Below are 16484 nucleotides of genomic sequence, written 5' to 3'. Positions count from 1 at the left end.
TTACCTCCTATCCCATGACTTTCTAATTTCCTCAGGAGTTGTTCATAAGGTACTTTGTCAAATGCCTCCTGAAAATCCAGATACACAATATTGACCAGCTTACCTTTACTCACATGTTTGTTCACCCCTTCAAAAAATGTGGTGAGGCAAGATTTCCCTTGACTAAATCCATGTTGGTTTTGACTCATTAATCCATGCTTATGTATATGCTCTCTTATTTTATTCTATTTTTTATTTTATTTTTAGAAAATTTCAAAATACAAATATTCTAAGCAACAATAAGGCCCCTGTTTACTAAGCCGCGTTATAGGTGCGTTAGCGTTTTTAATGCACGTTAACCATGTACGTGCATTAACCGTGTATGTACCTACAATATCCTTACAGGCACCTACACGGTTAGCGCATGAACTAATTGTAGGCATGTTAAAAATGCTAACACGCCTTAATAAACAGGGCCCTAAGCTTGTTAAAGAAAAATCACCTTTCAGTAATAAAATAATAGTGGAAAATAATAGTGCTCAGCACTCCACAAAATGAAGAGACCCAAGAAAGAAAAATAAAACCTTGAAGCTAGGGCAATAAGGCAAATACAAGAAATGCTTGAGAGATTTCAAATAAATGCAAGTTAAAAAATGCTACCTAGTTACACTACCAGGTGCAGGAGATTCTAACTTCTTAGCATCCAAAAATAATTTAAGCTGATCAGTGTCACAAAAGGTATACTTATGAGTAGAAAACGTCACAAAACATTTGCAAGGAAATCTTAACATAAACTTAAGTCATATCAACTTCTGCTTAATTGATAGAATTTTATTTCTACAGTGTTGTGTACATTTAGTCAAATCAGGAAATATCCATACTTTTTGACCCATAAAACGTTTTTGCTTATGATGGAAGTAAAGTTTCAAGACATGATCCCTATTTTACTACTACTACTACTACTACTACTACTAACAGCAGAACAGCGACTAGAGCTACATTGCTCCATGCCCAGGACATCACTCCCGAGCATCTTACTGTGAGTAACCTATCTATCCCAAACTGACAACAAAATGAACACAATCAAAATACTTCTGGTAATCTATTCCCTCTCACTGATCCACCTAGCACTATCCATCCCATTGACAGAACATTACTTCATACCTATCCTACAAAATCTATAAAAAAATCTATTAGATTGTAAGCTCTTTGAGCAGGGACTGTCTCTCTTTGTTAAATTGTACAGCGCTGCATAACCCTGGTAGCGCTCTAGAAATGTTAAGTAGTAGTAGCTGATCAACCATTCCAGTCTCCACTAAACTGACACTCACCACAATAAAGGAAGAGCATCCAAACACGGACAACACCAACAAAATGGGAGAAATGACCATAACAAGCGAACACTACCCAAGGAACGACAACTAACAAAAATCAACCTAACATCAAACCAAGCAGCCCCATACCAAAATATCCAGGTGGGTTACTCAATGCTAGGTCCGTAATTAACAACAATATCAGACTGGATTACCTCAGAAAATCTCGATCTTACCTTTATCAATGAAACATGGATTCACAAGCAAAAGGACCCCATAATCCTTGAACTATGCCCTCCGGGCTACAAAATCGCTCACCGGACCAGACTGGAAAAGAGAGGCGGAGGCATAGCACTAATCTACCGAGAACAATTCACCATCAAAACCATCACCGACTCCATAACACCCCAACTAGAAATTGCCTCATTTAGAATCCATAACAATTCCCTGATCAATCACCTGAACTGCGTCCTGTTCTACAGACCACCTGGCAATTGGAACGAAACCCAGCCCATTTTCACAGACTTCCTATCAAACAACTGTGTAAACAACTCCAACACACTAATACTAGGCAACATTAACCTTCACTTAGAGGACCCCAACTCCACCAACGTACGGGAATGTAAAAAATTCCTACAGTCCTGGGATCTCAAATGGCTTCACATGCAACTGACCCATATCAAGGGTCACACATTAGACCTCCTATCACATAAATTGTCCACAGACCACAACCTATTAATAACAGACATCAAATGGACTGCTACACCTTGGACCGACCATTACAAATTGAACCTAACTTTAAACTGGTGGAAGAAGGGTTCAAACCGCAAACCAGAACATACAACCTATACTACAAGAGGGCAAATAGATCCACAAGATTTCTAGCAACAGATATACAACAACGAATGGACAATAAGAATGGACTCCAAACTTTATCAACTGCTGGGATGACAGATGTAGCAGCGTATTAAATGAAATAGCACCCTTAAAAACAAGAATATCAAAAAGACAAAACATAATGCCATGGTTCAATGACGAACTAAAAAAACTCAAAACACAATCCAGGAAACTTGAACGAGCATGGAGAAAAATAAAAGACGAACATACACTCAATGCATGGAAACACATACATAGAAAATACAAATATGCAATAAAACAAACCAAAAGGTCCTACTACAAAACCAAACTAGTACCAGTTTACAAAGATATGAAGAAACTATTCCAACTCGTAAATAAGCTACTGAGCACCACCCCTGTCACCACAACCAACACAAACATCCCACTCGCAGACAAACTTTCTAACTACTTCAACGAAAAAATAATAAAACTACGCAGTACACTTCCTCATCACAACACCGACATCAAAAACTTCTTCAACGAACTGGACCTAACCTCCAAAGGATACCCAGCTGACCGTATCTGGACAACATTTAATCTCATCAACACCGAATCAGTTACACAAGCAACTCACAGATTCGCCAAGACCCACTGCAAACTGGACACATGTCCCAGTTATCTACTAAAATCCACCCCTGATCACTTCATATTAGACCTCACATCCCACCTAAATTTCATGTTACAACAAGGTCTCTTCCCCGAGGAATATGGTAACATCCTACTCACCCCAATACCAAAAGATGCCAAGAAAAGCACAAACAATCTCACCAACTACCCCCCAGTTGCGTCTATCCCACTAGTAGTAAAAATTATGGAGAGTCTGGTGACTAAACAGCTCACGGAATACCTGGACAAGTTCTCAATACTACATAATTCACAATCAGGATTCTGTTCCCACCATAGTACCGAAACTGTACTAGTCACCCTCCTGGCCAAATTCAAGCAGGAGATAGCCATAGGTAAAAGCATACTCCTCCTCCAGTTTGACATGTCGAGCGCATTCGACATGGTAAACCACAATATACTACTAAGACTACTCAGCCACTTCGGGATTGAAGGAAACGTACTTAATTGGATAAAAGGTTTTCTAACCACCAGAACTTATCAAGTAAAATCAAACTCAAACATATCACCACCATGGAAAGCAGTATGCGGAGTACCTCAAGGATCACCACTATCACCAATACTCTTCAACATGATGATGATCCCACTGGCACAGTCCCTATGCAATCAAGGCCTCAACCCATTCATTTACGCAGACGATGTTACAATCTACATCCCCTTCAGACATGACCTGAAAGAAATAACCAACAAAATCAACGATGGCCTGAACATTATGGACTCCTGGGCAAACTCATTCCAACTGAAACTAACACTGAAAAAACACACTGACTCATCCTCACTTCTCAACATAACAAATTTATTTGTTGCATTTGTATCCCACATTTTCCCACCTATTTGCGGGCTCAGTGTGGCTTACAATAAGACTTGAATAACAGAAATACATTTGTTACGACTAGGTTATGGATTACATTGAACAGAGTTGTGCGAGACATTCGAATATCCTTAGTAGTATAGCAGTGGGACAACAACATAGAGACATTAGAAGGAGACAATGAGAGAAAAAAAGGGCATTATTAGGTACCTAGACATATAGTGTACATAGTTCCATGGATGAATGTATGATTGACTGGATAAAGGGATGATGGATCAGATGTGGATGTGTATTGCATTGTGAACAGTGAGTAGTTTCTATGTGTTTTGGCTCTTTCCGTAGGTTTGTTCAAACAGGTGTGTCTTCAGTAGTTTACGGAAGGAGGCTTGTTCATTAATCATTCTTAGGTTGCGTGGTAATGTATTCCAAGACTTCGTGCTCTTGTAGGAAAAGGTAGACGCGTGTATCGTCTTGTACTTCAAGCCCTTGCATGTTGGGTAGTGGAGGTTGAGGTGAGTTCGGGATGATCTTTTGGCGTTTCTAGGTGGTAGGTCTATCAAATCAGACATGTACGCTGGGGCTTCACCGTAAATGATCTTATGGACTAGTGTGCAAGTTTTAAAAGTAACGCGGTCCTTGAGTGGAAGGCAATGTACTTTCTCTCGTAGTGGTTTTGCCCTTTCATATTTAGGTTTTCCGAAGATGAGCCTGGCTGCTGTGTTCTGGGCTGTTTGAAGTTTCCTCAGTATTTGCTCTTTGCAGCCTGCGTATAATGAGTTGCAGTAGTCCAAGTGGCTAAGGACGAGGGATTGCACTAGGCTACGGAAGACGAATCTTGGGAAGAATGGTCTAATCCTTTTCAATTTCCACATGCTGAAGAACATCTTCTTGGTTATGTTATTTGCGTGAGTTTCGAGTGTTAGGTGGCGGTCGATAGTCACTCCAAGGATTTTTAGCGTTTCTGAGATTGGAAGTTTTAGGTTTGGTGTGTTTATCACGTTGAATTCAGTTGTGTTGTATTGGGAGGTGAGTATCAGGCATTGGGTTTTTTCTGCGTTTAGTTTCAGGCGGAATGCATCTGCCCATGTGTTCATGATGTGTAGACTTTGATTGATTTCGCTGGAGATTTCTTTGATGTCTTGTTTGAATGGGATGTATATGGTTACATCATCGGCGTATATATACGGGTTGAGGTTGTGGTTTGATAGGAGTTTTGCTAAAGGGATCATCATTAGGTTGAATATAGTTGGAGAGAGAGGTGATCCTTGTGGGACTCCACATTCAGGTATCCATGCCTTGGACGTGGTTGAATTTGATGTGACTTGGTACGAGCGCAGGGTTAGGAACCCCTTGAACCAATTCAAGACATTTCCTCCGATGCCAAAGTATTCAAGTATGTGTAGTAGGATTTCATGGTCAACCATGTCGAAGGCGCTGGACATGTCAAATTGTAGTAGGAGTATATTGTTGCCGGTTGCAATTATTTGTTTGAATTTGGTCATAAGGGTGACTAATACTGTTTCTGTGCTGTGATTCGAACGGAATCCTGATTGGGCATCGTGCAGTATTGAATGTTTGTCTAGATAGTTTGTGAGTTGTTTGGTAACCATACCTTCGGTTATCTTGGTTATTAGTGGTATGGATGCAATTGGCCTGTAGTTGGTTATTTCGCTCGTGTTTTTCTTTGTGTCTTTAGGAATTGGTGTGAGTAAGATTTTTCCTTTTTCTTTTGGGAAGAGTCCATTTTGTAGCATGTAGTTTATGTGGTTTGTTAGGTTTATTATGAATTGTTGAGGAGCAGTTTGCATGAGGCTGTTTGGACATATGTCTAGTTTGCAGTTGGATTTGGCATATTTTTTGAGAGTTTTAGAGATGAGTTCTTCTGGTAGTAGTTCAAATTCGGTCCAGGTTCTGTCTGCTGGGTGTGTTCCTTCTTCTGGATCTAGACAGTCTAGGAGAACGGTGTATTCTATAGGGCTTGCGGGTATTTTGTGTCGTAATTGTACAATTTTCTCCTTGAAGTATTTTGCAAGGTTGTCGACACTTGGTATATCTTTGCCGTTGGTTGTAACAGGTGTGGTGTCTAACAGTTTGTTTACGAGGTTGAAGAGTTTATGTGTGTCTTTGTAGTTTGGTCCTATTAATGTTTTGTAGTGTAATCTTTTTGTCTGTTTGATGGTGTATTTGTATTTTCTTCGAAGTTGTTTCCAGTCGTTTAGTGTTTGTTCATCTCTCTTTTTGTTCCAGGCTCGTTCAAGTCTCCTGACTTGTGTTTTCAGTTTTTTCAGCTCTTCGTTGAACCATGGATTTGCATTTTTCCTGTGTGATGTTCTGGTTTGGGCTGGGGCGATTTTGTCTAATGTTGTTATGCTTATATCGTCCCATTCTTGGAGGAATTGGATGGTGCTAGCGTTTGTAGTCCATTCGCTCTGGTAGATCTGTTGCCAGAATGTTGTGGGGTTTATTTTTCCTCTCGTTGTGTAGGTTGTTCGCTCATGTTTGTTGATTGTGTTTGGTTGTGTTTTTTGCCAGTAAAGGGTGACATTTGCTTTATGGTGGTCTGACCATAATGTGGGTGTCCATTTTGTGTTGGTGAGTGTGATAGTTGAGTTCGGTTCGAGTCTATTTGTTATGATATCTAGTGTGTGTCCTTTTTCATGTGTTGGTTGTAAGTTGGGTATTTGCAGATCCCAGAGTTGTAGGAATTCTTTGAATTCTCGTGTACTTGGTATGGTGTCATCTTCTAGGTGTAAGTTGATGTCACCTAGTATGAGGATGTTTGAGGTTGATACGCAGGTATTCGAGATGAAATCCATGAGTTGTGTTTGGGCGTCTTGCCATTTTCCTGGTGGCCTGTAGAATAGGATTGTGTTAAGGTGTCCTATTAGACTTGGATGGTTGATTCTTGTCGAAGCAATTTCAAGTTGTGGTGAGGTAGATTCGCCTGTGATTGTGATGGTGAATTCAGGTTTGTGTATTAAAGCTATTCCGCCTCCTCTTTTTTCTCCATTTCTTGTCCAGTGCGTGATTTTGTATTCTGGTGGGCACGTTTGTAGGATGGCGGGGTCCGTAGGACTATGGAACCAGGTTTCTGTGATAAATAAGAGGTCTAGTTTGTCTGTGGTGATCCAATCTAGTATGTCTATCGAGTTGCTTACTGCTGATCTTGCATTGACGTATCCTAGTTGGATTGGGTGATGTGGTTCCAAGGTGGGGTTAGATGTGTTTATTTTTATTAACTGTCTGTTTTTTCGTTGGTTGAGTCTGTTGTTGTCATTGTTTTCCTTATTTCGTCGATGGTGTACATATTCGGGGTTTGTTCCAGTTGGTTGGTTGTTGTTGTGTCTTTGATTTGGTAGGTTGTTTAAAGGTTGTGCATGGGATTGGTGATATGTAAGTGGGTTGTTGTTTTGGGCGTGCATGGTGTGTGTGTGAGTGTTATGCGGATTGTGAGTAGTGGAGTTGTTGTTGTCTAGGTTTTGTGTTGTGTTTGCGTGTACGAATATAATAAGACACTGGATGGTTATGAGTGTATTGCTGGTGTTCATTTCTGTGTGTTGGGTGCTGTGACAAATAAGTAATTGGTGTATATTTGAGCGATACAACGTTTACAATTGCATTTGAGCTTGGCTACAATTCAGGCGAAGTAGTGCTAACATTTTCAGTTAAGCTTAGCAACAGTTTAGTTCAAAGCTGGCAGTAAGCAAAGCAAAGCAGGGTGAAGCAAGGATTTTAAATTATGTAAAAGCTAAAGCTTGCTTGGTAACAGTTCGCTATTATGCATTGGTCTTAGCAGCAATTTAAATTAAAGCTTGGCAACAGTTAAAGGTGCTATATTGGCCTAAGACACAGTTGCATTCAGTTTAGTATGAGCAGAGTATAGCGAGGATTTTTTAAAATCATACTAAAGCAGTGCATGCATGCATTTAAGACGAGCAGGTATTTTATTACTCAGTTCAGCCTCGGGAGGTAGCTCCTGTTCCCGGCGGCCACGGGGACCAGTGGCTCGGTTGTCTGGTGCTCAGTGTCTCTAATGCAGCCACCACAGGACTTGTGTGTGGCTCAGGAGTCGCCGTCGCTTTGCCGCACCTCAAGCTGGTCAACTCCTGTCTGTCTGCGCTCTGACGCGTGGAGCAGTCGGGTGCGGGGTGCGCCTACTTCCCTCAATCCGCTTGCGGCTTCCTGGGCAGCAGTCGGACGATTCAGGAGCGTGCCACATTGGGGATAGGCCGCTCCTGCTTTCCAGTCCTCAGGCCAACCAGGCCGGTCGGCGCTCCGCTTGTTCCGTGGCCTTCCGGGCTTCGAACCACTGTCCGGTCAACTTTCCACCGGTCGCGTGGTCGGCCGGATCGTTTCTGGTGCCGCGAGCACGGCTCCCCGAACTCACTGGGTGGCCGCGCGGAGTTGTAAGATGTGGTCGCGGCTCACCTCTGGGTTCTCCACCTCTAGGCTCTCCGTCTCCACACCGGTTTCGATGGTCTCTCCAGTGCTCCTGATTCGGATTGCGGGGGCGCAACCTCGTGGTGAACCTCGTGGCGGTCTCCCGCTAGGCCGTCGGTTGGCCTCCGCCCGGCTGGATTTCGGTCCGGTCGGACCGCCGGTGTTCCACCGGTCGGTTTCAGCTGCAGTCTCAGCTCCAGATTTAGCTCGGCTGGGGTTGATCAGACTGATCCAGGCAGGCTTAAATATGCCCAGGTGGTTCTTGCCGGCCGGGGATGCGTTTCGACCTCGTGGCAAATAGCAGACAGGTTGTCTCGGGTTTGTTCACTCGTGCTGGCGTTCAGCCCGTGGTCCTGCAGCTCCCCAGTCGGCTTTGGATCAGTTCCGTTTCAGTTCCGGTCCATTCCGGACCAGTCGTGAACGGCGTTGGATGGTCAGGTAGGTCTTTTTGTTCTGGACCTCAGGAGCTCCTTACCTGAGCTCCTTACCTGTCGGCCATCTTCTATCAAACCTACAAACCTACAACTATAACTACCCCAGAACACACCCTCCCTACCTCAGACAGTTTGAAAATACTCGGCGTCACACTCGATCGCAACCTTACTCTCGAGAGCCAGGTAAACGCCACATCCACCACAAAGAAAATGTTCACAATGATGTGGATATTGAAACGTGTAAAACCATATATACCTCAGAAAACATTACAGAATTTAGTGCAATCCACGGTACTTACCCTTGCTGATTACTGCAACAGTATTTTCTTAGGCTGCAAAGCCCATATCCTGAAAAAAACTTCAGACTGCCCAGAATACAGCAGCGAGACTCATCTTTGGCAAATCACATTTTGAGAGTGCAACTCCTCTCTGTGCAAGACTACACTGGCTCTCAATCAAAGAACGTATCAACTTCAAAGCCCAGACTTTAATCCACAAGATAATACACGGAGAATCTCTGGACTATATGATAAATCTGATCCACCTCCCAGCAAGAAACATGTCTGTATCCTCGCGAAAGTACCTCAACCTGCACTACCCCAACTGTAAAGGTCTCAAGTACAAAACTTATTATGGATCCAATTTCTCCTTCCTGAAACTCTGGAAAGCTCTCCCTAGACCTATCTGAGCAACCCATGACCACCTACCATTCAGGAAAGCACTAAAAACCCATTTAATCAAGCAAGCCTACCCAAAGGACCCAGATTAATCTTATGAACCCATCTACCTTACATATACTAAAGAGAAAACGACATTGACCCAGACTCTATCTCCCACCTTACCTTCCTCTCTATCACCTGTCTCTACCTACCCATCCATCCTATTACTATGTTATACTTAATTTCCTACTTTATATAACAAAATTCTATGTTACCTATTACTATGTAAACCGCATTGAGCCTGCTTTTAGTGGGAAAGTGCGGGATACAAATGTAAGAAAGAAAGAAAGAAAGAAAGAAAGAAAGAAAGAAAGAAAGAAAGAAAATGTTCTATGCAATGTGGAAGCTCAAACGCCTAAAACCTTTCTTCCCAAGGGAAACCTTTCGAAACCTAATACAATCAATGGTCCTAAGTCATGCAGATTACTGTAACACCATCATAAATTCTGTGACTGGTTGCAGGGGTCCTAGCTATTGTGGGGTGGGTTCCTCAATGATTACCCCACCCCTGAAGGATGGTCTGGCATTTACATATAGTAACGTGGAGGGGCATAATTGAATGAAAACGTCTATCTCCATGGGCGTTTATCTCCGAGAACGGGTCCGTGAAGGGGCGGACCGAACCGTATTTTCGCAAAAAATAGACGTCCATGTTTTATTCGACAATTTGTGAGCTGGGCATTTTTGTTTTTCAGCGATAATGGAAAATGAAAGCGCCCAGCTCAAAAACGAATAAATCCAAGGCATTTGTTCGTGGGAGGGGCCAGGATTCGTAGTGCACTGGTCCCCCTCACATGCCAGGACACCAACCGGTCACCCTAGGGGGCACTTTTACAATAACAAAAAAAAGGTAAAAGAGCTCCCAGGTGCATAGCACCCTTCCCTTGTGTGTTGAGCCCCCCCAAATCCCCCTCAAAACCCACTGCCCACAAGTCTACGCCACTATTATAGCCCTAAGGGGTGAAGGGGGGCACCTACATGTGGGTACAGTGGGTTTGGGTGGGGTTGGACGACTAATAAGCATTAAGCAGCACAATTTTAACAGGTAGGAGGGGATGGGCCTGGGTCCACCTGTCTGAAGTCCACTGCACCCCCTAACAACTGCTTCAGGGACCTGCATACTGCTGCCAGGGAGGTGGGTATGACATTTGATGGTGAAAATAAAAAGTTGTGAAACATCATTTTTTTGTGGTGGGAGGGGGTTAGTGACCACTGGGGGAGTCAGGGGAGATCATCCCCAATTCCCTCCGATGGTCATCTGGTCATTTAGAAAAAAGGGTCCAACAAAAGTGGCCTAAATGTTCGCTAAAAACGCCTTTATTTTTTCGATTATCGCCCTAACGCGTACATCTCTCCTCGGCCGATAACCACGCCCCAGTTCCACCTTTGCCACACCTCTGACACGCCCCCATCAACTTTGTCCACATCCGCGACGGAGTGCAGTTGAAAACGTCCAAAATCGGCTTTCGATTATACTGATTTATTCGTTTTTGTGAGATAAACGTCTATCTCCCGATTTGGGTAGAAATCTAGGCATTTTTCTCTTTCGATTATAAGGTGGATAGTAACATAGTAGATGACGGCAGAAAAAGACCTGCACGGTTCATCCAGTCTGCCCAACAAGATAAATTCATATGTGCTACTTTTTATTTGTACCTGTCCTCTTCAGGGCACAGACCATATAAGTCTGGCCAGCACTATCCCCGCTTCCCAACCACCAGTCCCGCCTCCCACCACTGGCTCTGGCACAGACCGTATAAGTCTGCCCAGCACTATCCCCGCCTCCCAACCACTAGCCCCGCCTCCCACCACCAGCTCTGCCACCTAAACTTGACTAAGCTCCCAAGGATACATTCCTTCTGAACAGGATTCCTTTATGTTTATCCCACGCTTGTTTGAATTCTGTTACCGTTTTCATCTCCACCACCTCCCGCGGGAAGGCATTCCAAGCATCCACCACTCTCTCCGTGAAAAAGTACTTCCTGACATTTTTCCTGAGTCTGCCCCTCTTCAATCTCATTTCATGTCCTCTCGTTCTACCGCCTTCGCATCTCCGGAAAAGATTTGTTTGCGGATTAATACCTTTCAACTATTTGAACGTCTGTATCATATCACCCCTGTTTCTCCTTTCCTCCAGAGTATACATGTTCAGGTCCGCAAGTCTCCCCTCATACGTCTTGTGACACAAATCCCATACCATTCTCGTAGCTTTCCTTTGCACCGCAAAGTACCGGCACCTTTTTTGCTAGAAAAAACACACTGAGAAACAGAGTCGGGTCTGCAAGATCATACCTAAACCTACACTACCCAAATTGCAAAGGATTGAAATACAAAACAACCTACGCATTTGACTTCTCCTACATAAGCGCACAACTATGGAATGGCCTTCCAAAAGCTGTGAAAACAATCCATGACCACCGGAACTTCAGAAAATCACTAAAAACCAACCTCTTCAAAAAGGCCTATCCCAACAACCCTACGTAACCCTCTTCACTCAAAGCACAGCATGCCTAATGATCACACTGGACAACACACAACCTTCATCACTTCCGACCCTCCACATATACCTCATTCGATCACTTTACAACCTTGTATTTGTTATCAACCAACTGGGCAAATGCCTAACGGTACTATGTAAGCCACATTGAGCCTGCAAATAGGTGGGAAAATGTGGGATACAAATGCAACAAATAAATAAATAAACAAATAATTTCTATAGCGGTACTAGATGTATGCAGTGCTGTACACATTATATGCAGGTACTTTCTCTGTCCCTAGAAGGCTCACAATCTAATGGAGGGTTAAGTGACACATCTCAATCTGGACATCTCAATTCTGATTTATATGTTCTATCTAAAATGTGCCTTTATATATCTAAATGGTGCCAATTAACAAGGAAAACTGCCAACTGCTGTGCTTTTTTTTTATTCCTTAAATACAAAAATAATAAATGAGGGTTTAGATCAAAGGCATTAACCACCGGATTTTATGTAGTGCAACTTAAGTTGCATGAGCAAACCCACTCTTATTCTGGATTTGCGTACACAACATAATTCGTTAGCAAGCTGATCAATGCTAATAATTGGACACTAATTGGAATTAATTAGAATTTACACACAGAACTGTCTAAATGTATTCTATAACATAATTGTGTAAATTCTAAATCACACAGTTGAAAAGGCGATGTGGCCATGGGAGTGGAAACGGCAGGTCATGGGCATTTCTAAAATCTATGCGCATGGTTACACAATACACCCAGTTTGTGCATAATTTAGACATTGGTATTTACACCAAGTTTTACTTGGCGTAACTGCCTGCAACTAAATTTAGCTGCATGGATGGGCACTCGGCGTATTCTATAAACTGTGCGGAAATATAAGCTTATTCTATAAAGTACGACTAAATTTAGGCATACTTTATAGAATACACCTAGGAATATTTCATTTTAGCGCAGATTTTATTTTAGGTGTGATATATAGAATCTAGTTCTATACCCTTCAGTCTCTCATTTTGAGCCCTGGCTGAAATGAGCACCTTTATAAAAGATGGACTCACTTCTGAGGTGATGCAAAAGTTGACAGGGACACTCATTGGATTATACAGACCTGTTCAGAAGAGCATACCCCAATGGCCCGACATAAAAATACCGGTCACTTGCGACACAACATAGCCAAAGACTGCAACGGACATTACCTGACTCTTCTTCCCCCTTTCCCTCTCTAAGTTCCCCAACTATTTCCTACCATACATACAGTATATCTCATTATACCACAATATCACTTTGTATTCATTCATATTATGTATTTGTTCAAACCGTAATCGGCTAACAACATTAACGGTTATATGTAAGCCATATTGAGCCTGCAAAAGGAGGGAAAATGTGGGATACAAATGTAACAAATAAATAAATAAAATAAAAAATACTTGTGTTCATACTGTAGAGTGGGAAGTATACCTAAATGTTTTTCTGCCTACCCATACCAAGTCCATGTCATCTTCCATTGAATAACAGTGTCCCAGCTGCTTACATATATGGAAATGTCTTCCTGAAACTATCCATATGAGTGCAGCAAGTTGCATGTATAAACACCAATAGCATAGCTACAGGTATGCCTGGGTGAAAGAAATGTTTTACAAATGTACTCCTCATGATCATGTTGCATAATCCTATATTAGACTGCAGATATCTGTAATACTAGGACTAACATAATGAACCTGGCTGAAATTGATAAAGTCCTGCTAATTGCTCAGCTAAAGAACTTGTTCTTTTAACTCAGAGGCGGTCCTTGATTTGAAGTCCAAAGGCTGCTAGTTTAAATCCCCACAACTCCCATTATAAAAACAGGCTGTGGATAACAAGGAAGAAACTCTCATATTAACACATACATTATTTTATTTGGCAGATCACAAAGCCTGTGCAAAGATTCAGTTGTAGCTATCAAGCACATGATACTTGCCTGAATCACAATGCCATTTGCTGCTAATGCATCTTCCATTTTTGCATGTAAATTGTGTTAGAGGTTCACATGTTGGAAATTCTGTGAAAGATAACCAAGTATCAACTACAAAGCAACAAATAAGGTATGGAAAAATTTGCTTACAATAAATAATAACAAAATACTACATTTTCCTTTCGCTAGAATGATGCAAAAAATCAGTATACAATTATAGAATTATACTCTGGAGGAAAAAGAGCCTCACAGAGCTCCTAGACAATATGCCCGTCTATTGGAGCTGAAACGGATCTTAAACTGATCCTCTGTTCATCATTGGCTCTAAAAAAAACCTCCAAGGGAGCATATTAATCATTGCTCACTAACAGATTTAAGAAAATAACTGTAGTGACAAATTTAACAGTTCCATCCAATTGTTACTTCACAAGCTATTGGAACTTGGTGCAAAATAAGCACTTATCTTTAACGCTAGAAGACTTCAGATGCACTTCTTAAGACGCTCCAAGCCTTTTTCCAAGTCATTTTCTTAAATCTGTTAGTGAGCAATGATTAATATGCTCCCTTGGAGGTTTTTTTTAGAGCCAATGATGAACAGAGGATCAGTTTAAGATCCGTTTCAGCTCCAATAGACGGGCATATTGTCTAGGAGCTCTGTGAGGCTCTTTTTCCTCCAGAGTATAATTCTATAATTGTATACTGATTTTTTGCATCATTCTAGCGAAAGGAAAATGTAGTATTTTGTTATTATTTAAAGATAACCAAGTGCCAGACATTAGATATGTTGATGTTAAATCTGATTTCTGTTTCTTTTACTGTGATCACCTACTCCCCATGCATATTTATATAAATGGAGAACGAGAACAAGAATTTAAACATAGCATTAAAATGTAAATCCATTGCATCAAAGACAATATTAAAGTGTTCCTTCAAAAAAGAATATCATTATTGACCACTTCAGAACAAGATTGAAAGATCTACAAGATGGAGTATGCAGTTTGCCTTGACAATTATCAGCACTAAACATCAGCTGACTCAGTTCCCACCCACGACCCTATTTAGTAAGGCACCCCCTCCCCCGCACCATTCTTTGTCTATGACAGAAAACAGGTCTGTTGAATCTGGGTCTAAATGAATAGAAGCTAGAAGAAGCACCATGCTATGTTGCATTGTAGAAACATACATATGTTGTAGGAAATACATCCTAGCCTATTTTTGAGCTGAATGATACATGAATCCAAAAATGGCGACAATGGTATTCTTATGCTACAGTGAGATACCAAAATGTTTTGTGAAACAAGACATTGACCTTTGTTTAAAATTGCTGACTCCATAGAAAACTACTTTGATTACCTTGAATAATGGCCATTTTTCCTTAGTATGAAATTGTGCTACTAATTGGGTTCCCGCCAGGTACTTGTGACTTGGATTAGCCACTGCTGGAAGCAGGATGCTAGGCTAGATGGACCACTGGTCTGACCCACTATGGCTATTCTTATGTTCTTATTATATGCGTGAAGTATGAAAATGAATGTGCAAGATTATAGAATTAGGAAAAAAGTTCTGAAAATCAGTGCTAAGCTCGTGACTTCTTTTTCCTATCCAAAATCCATCCCTGTTGCTGTCCACTTTTTAGTAAAAATTTTGACTATAAGGAATCAGCCCAAGTAAATTTTCAAATATTTAGAAGCATAATTTAGAAGCATAATTCTCAAAGGGGCCCTTACAGAGGTCTTTCCTGTGTGCTAAGCCCATATCTAGCATGGCCGTAAAATGTCCATCTAAGTTTGAATATGCATTTGCTGTTGTACTTTATCTATAGTTGATATTGCTGAGTTTATTATGCCAGAAGTAGATTCATCCATTTGGCTACCGCTATACTGAAGGACTCGGTGAAATGCTACTTAATTCTAAAGAGCGTAAGACGTTGCTTCCAGCTATTGCTCCTTCTTCTCCCACAAAGTCATCAGCAAGCCCATTGCTATCAATATTTCCAAAGACAGAAAACTCTTCAAGCTCTTTTCTTGGATCTCTAGAGGGCAATGATGAATCTTCCCCTCACCTTCACATGGAGCTGGTCCCTGAGACTTAGTGAAATGTATAAATCACATATAGCTAGCTGTTCGTCCTCCACCAAGATCTTGTGGTCCCAATCCCAATTGAGCAATATTAGACATATATTCCTGAATGGACATCAACCCAACCTGTGCTGCAAATCCAGCCTTGGATGACACAGTTCTTTTCTTTTTAACCATATGTTTTATGACTTCAGAAAGACTGGTCCAGTTGTCAAATCCCAATACCCAAGGACAGAAAATATATGAAAACCTTAATTGAAGGCTGAAGCTTCTCCCAGTCACTAGGCATCATTTCTAAGAACTGAAAACAAAATGCATGTGCACACTTCTTTGGCATGTATTTTTGTAATGTGCTTGTGCTGCATGCTACTGTCCCCACCAACAAAGGGTGATGTCAACCACAAGAGGAGGAGCTCCAGTCTCCAGGCAGAGCAAGCACACTCAGGTCAAAAGTTGGATCAGCAACTAGCAGCAGGACTTCTCTCTAGTCTTCAAAGAACAGGAAACATGGGAGACTAAATTTCTGAAACCTAAGGTATGGATCATGAACTGTGTATCTGGGAGAGAGAGTAGGGGTGAGCCAAATAACCTCCAGCAGCCAAATGTAGATGAACAAAATTGTATTGACAAAGCACCCACACTGAAACAGCATACAAATCCAACAACAAAAACCGGCCCTCAACTGGGTATGGAGTAAAAACAGCTTCTGGCAGCAAATGGTTGATGACAAAACATGTT

At 41.7% G+C, this 16484-nt stretch overlaps 1 protein-coding gene across 1 annotated transcript in view; it reads right to left on the bottom strand.

Annotated features, from left to right (window-relative positions):
- Nucleotides 1–16484, bottom strand: part of LRP1B (LDL receptor related protein 1B) — a 1639960-nt gene that overhangs the window by 917158 nt on the left and 706318 nt on the right. The window contains 1 exon segment of the mRNA XM_030210865.1: nucleotides 13675–13755. Coding sequence (XP_030066725.1) covers nucleotides 13675–13755 — 81 coding nt within the window.

The sequence above is a fragment of the Microcaecilia unicolor genome, chromosome 7 (genome assembly GCF_901765095.1).
Source record: "Microcaecilia unicolor chromosome 7, aMicUni1.1, whole genome shotgun sequence".
Lineage (NCBI taxonomy): Eukaryota > Metazoa > Chordata > Amphibia > Gymnophiona > Siphonopidae > Microcaecilia > Microcaecilia unicolor.
This window is presented reverse-complemented; position numbering and strand designations above follow the sequence as displayed.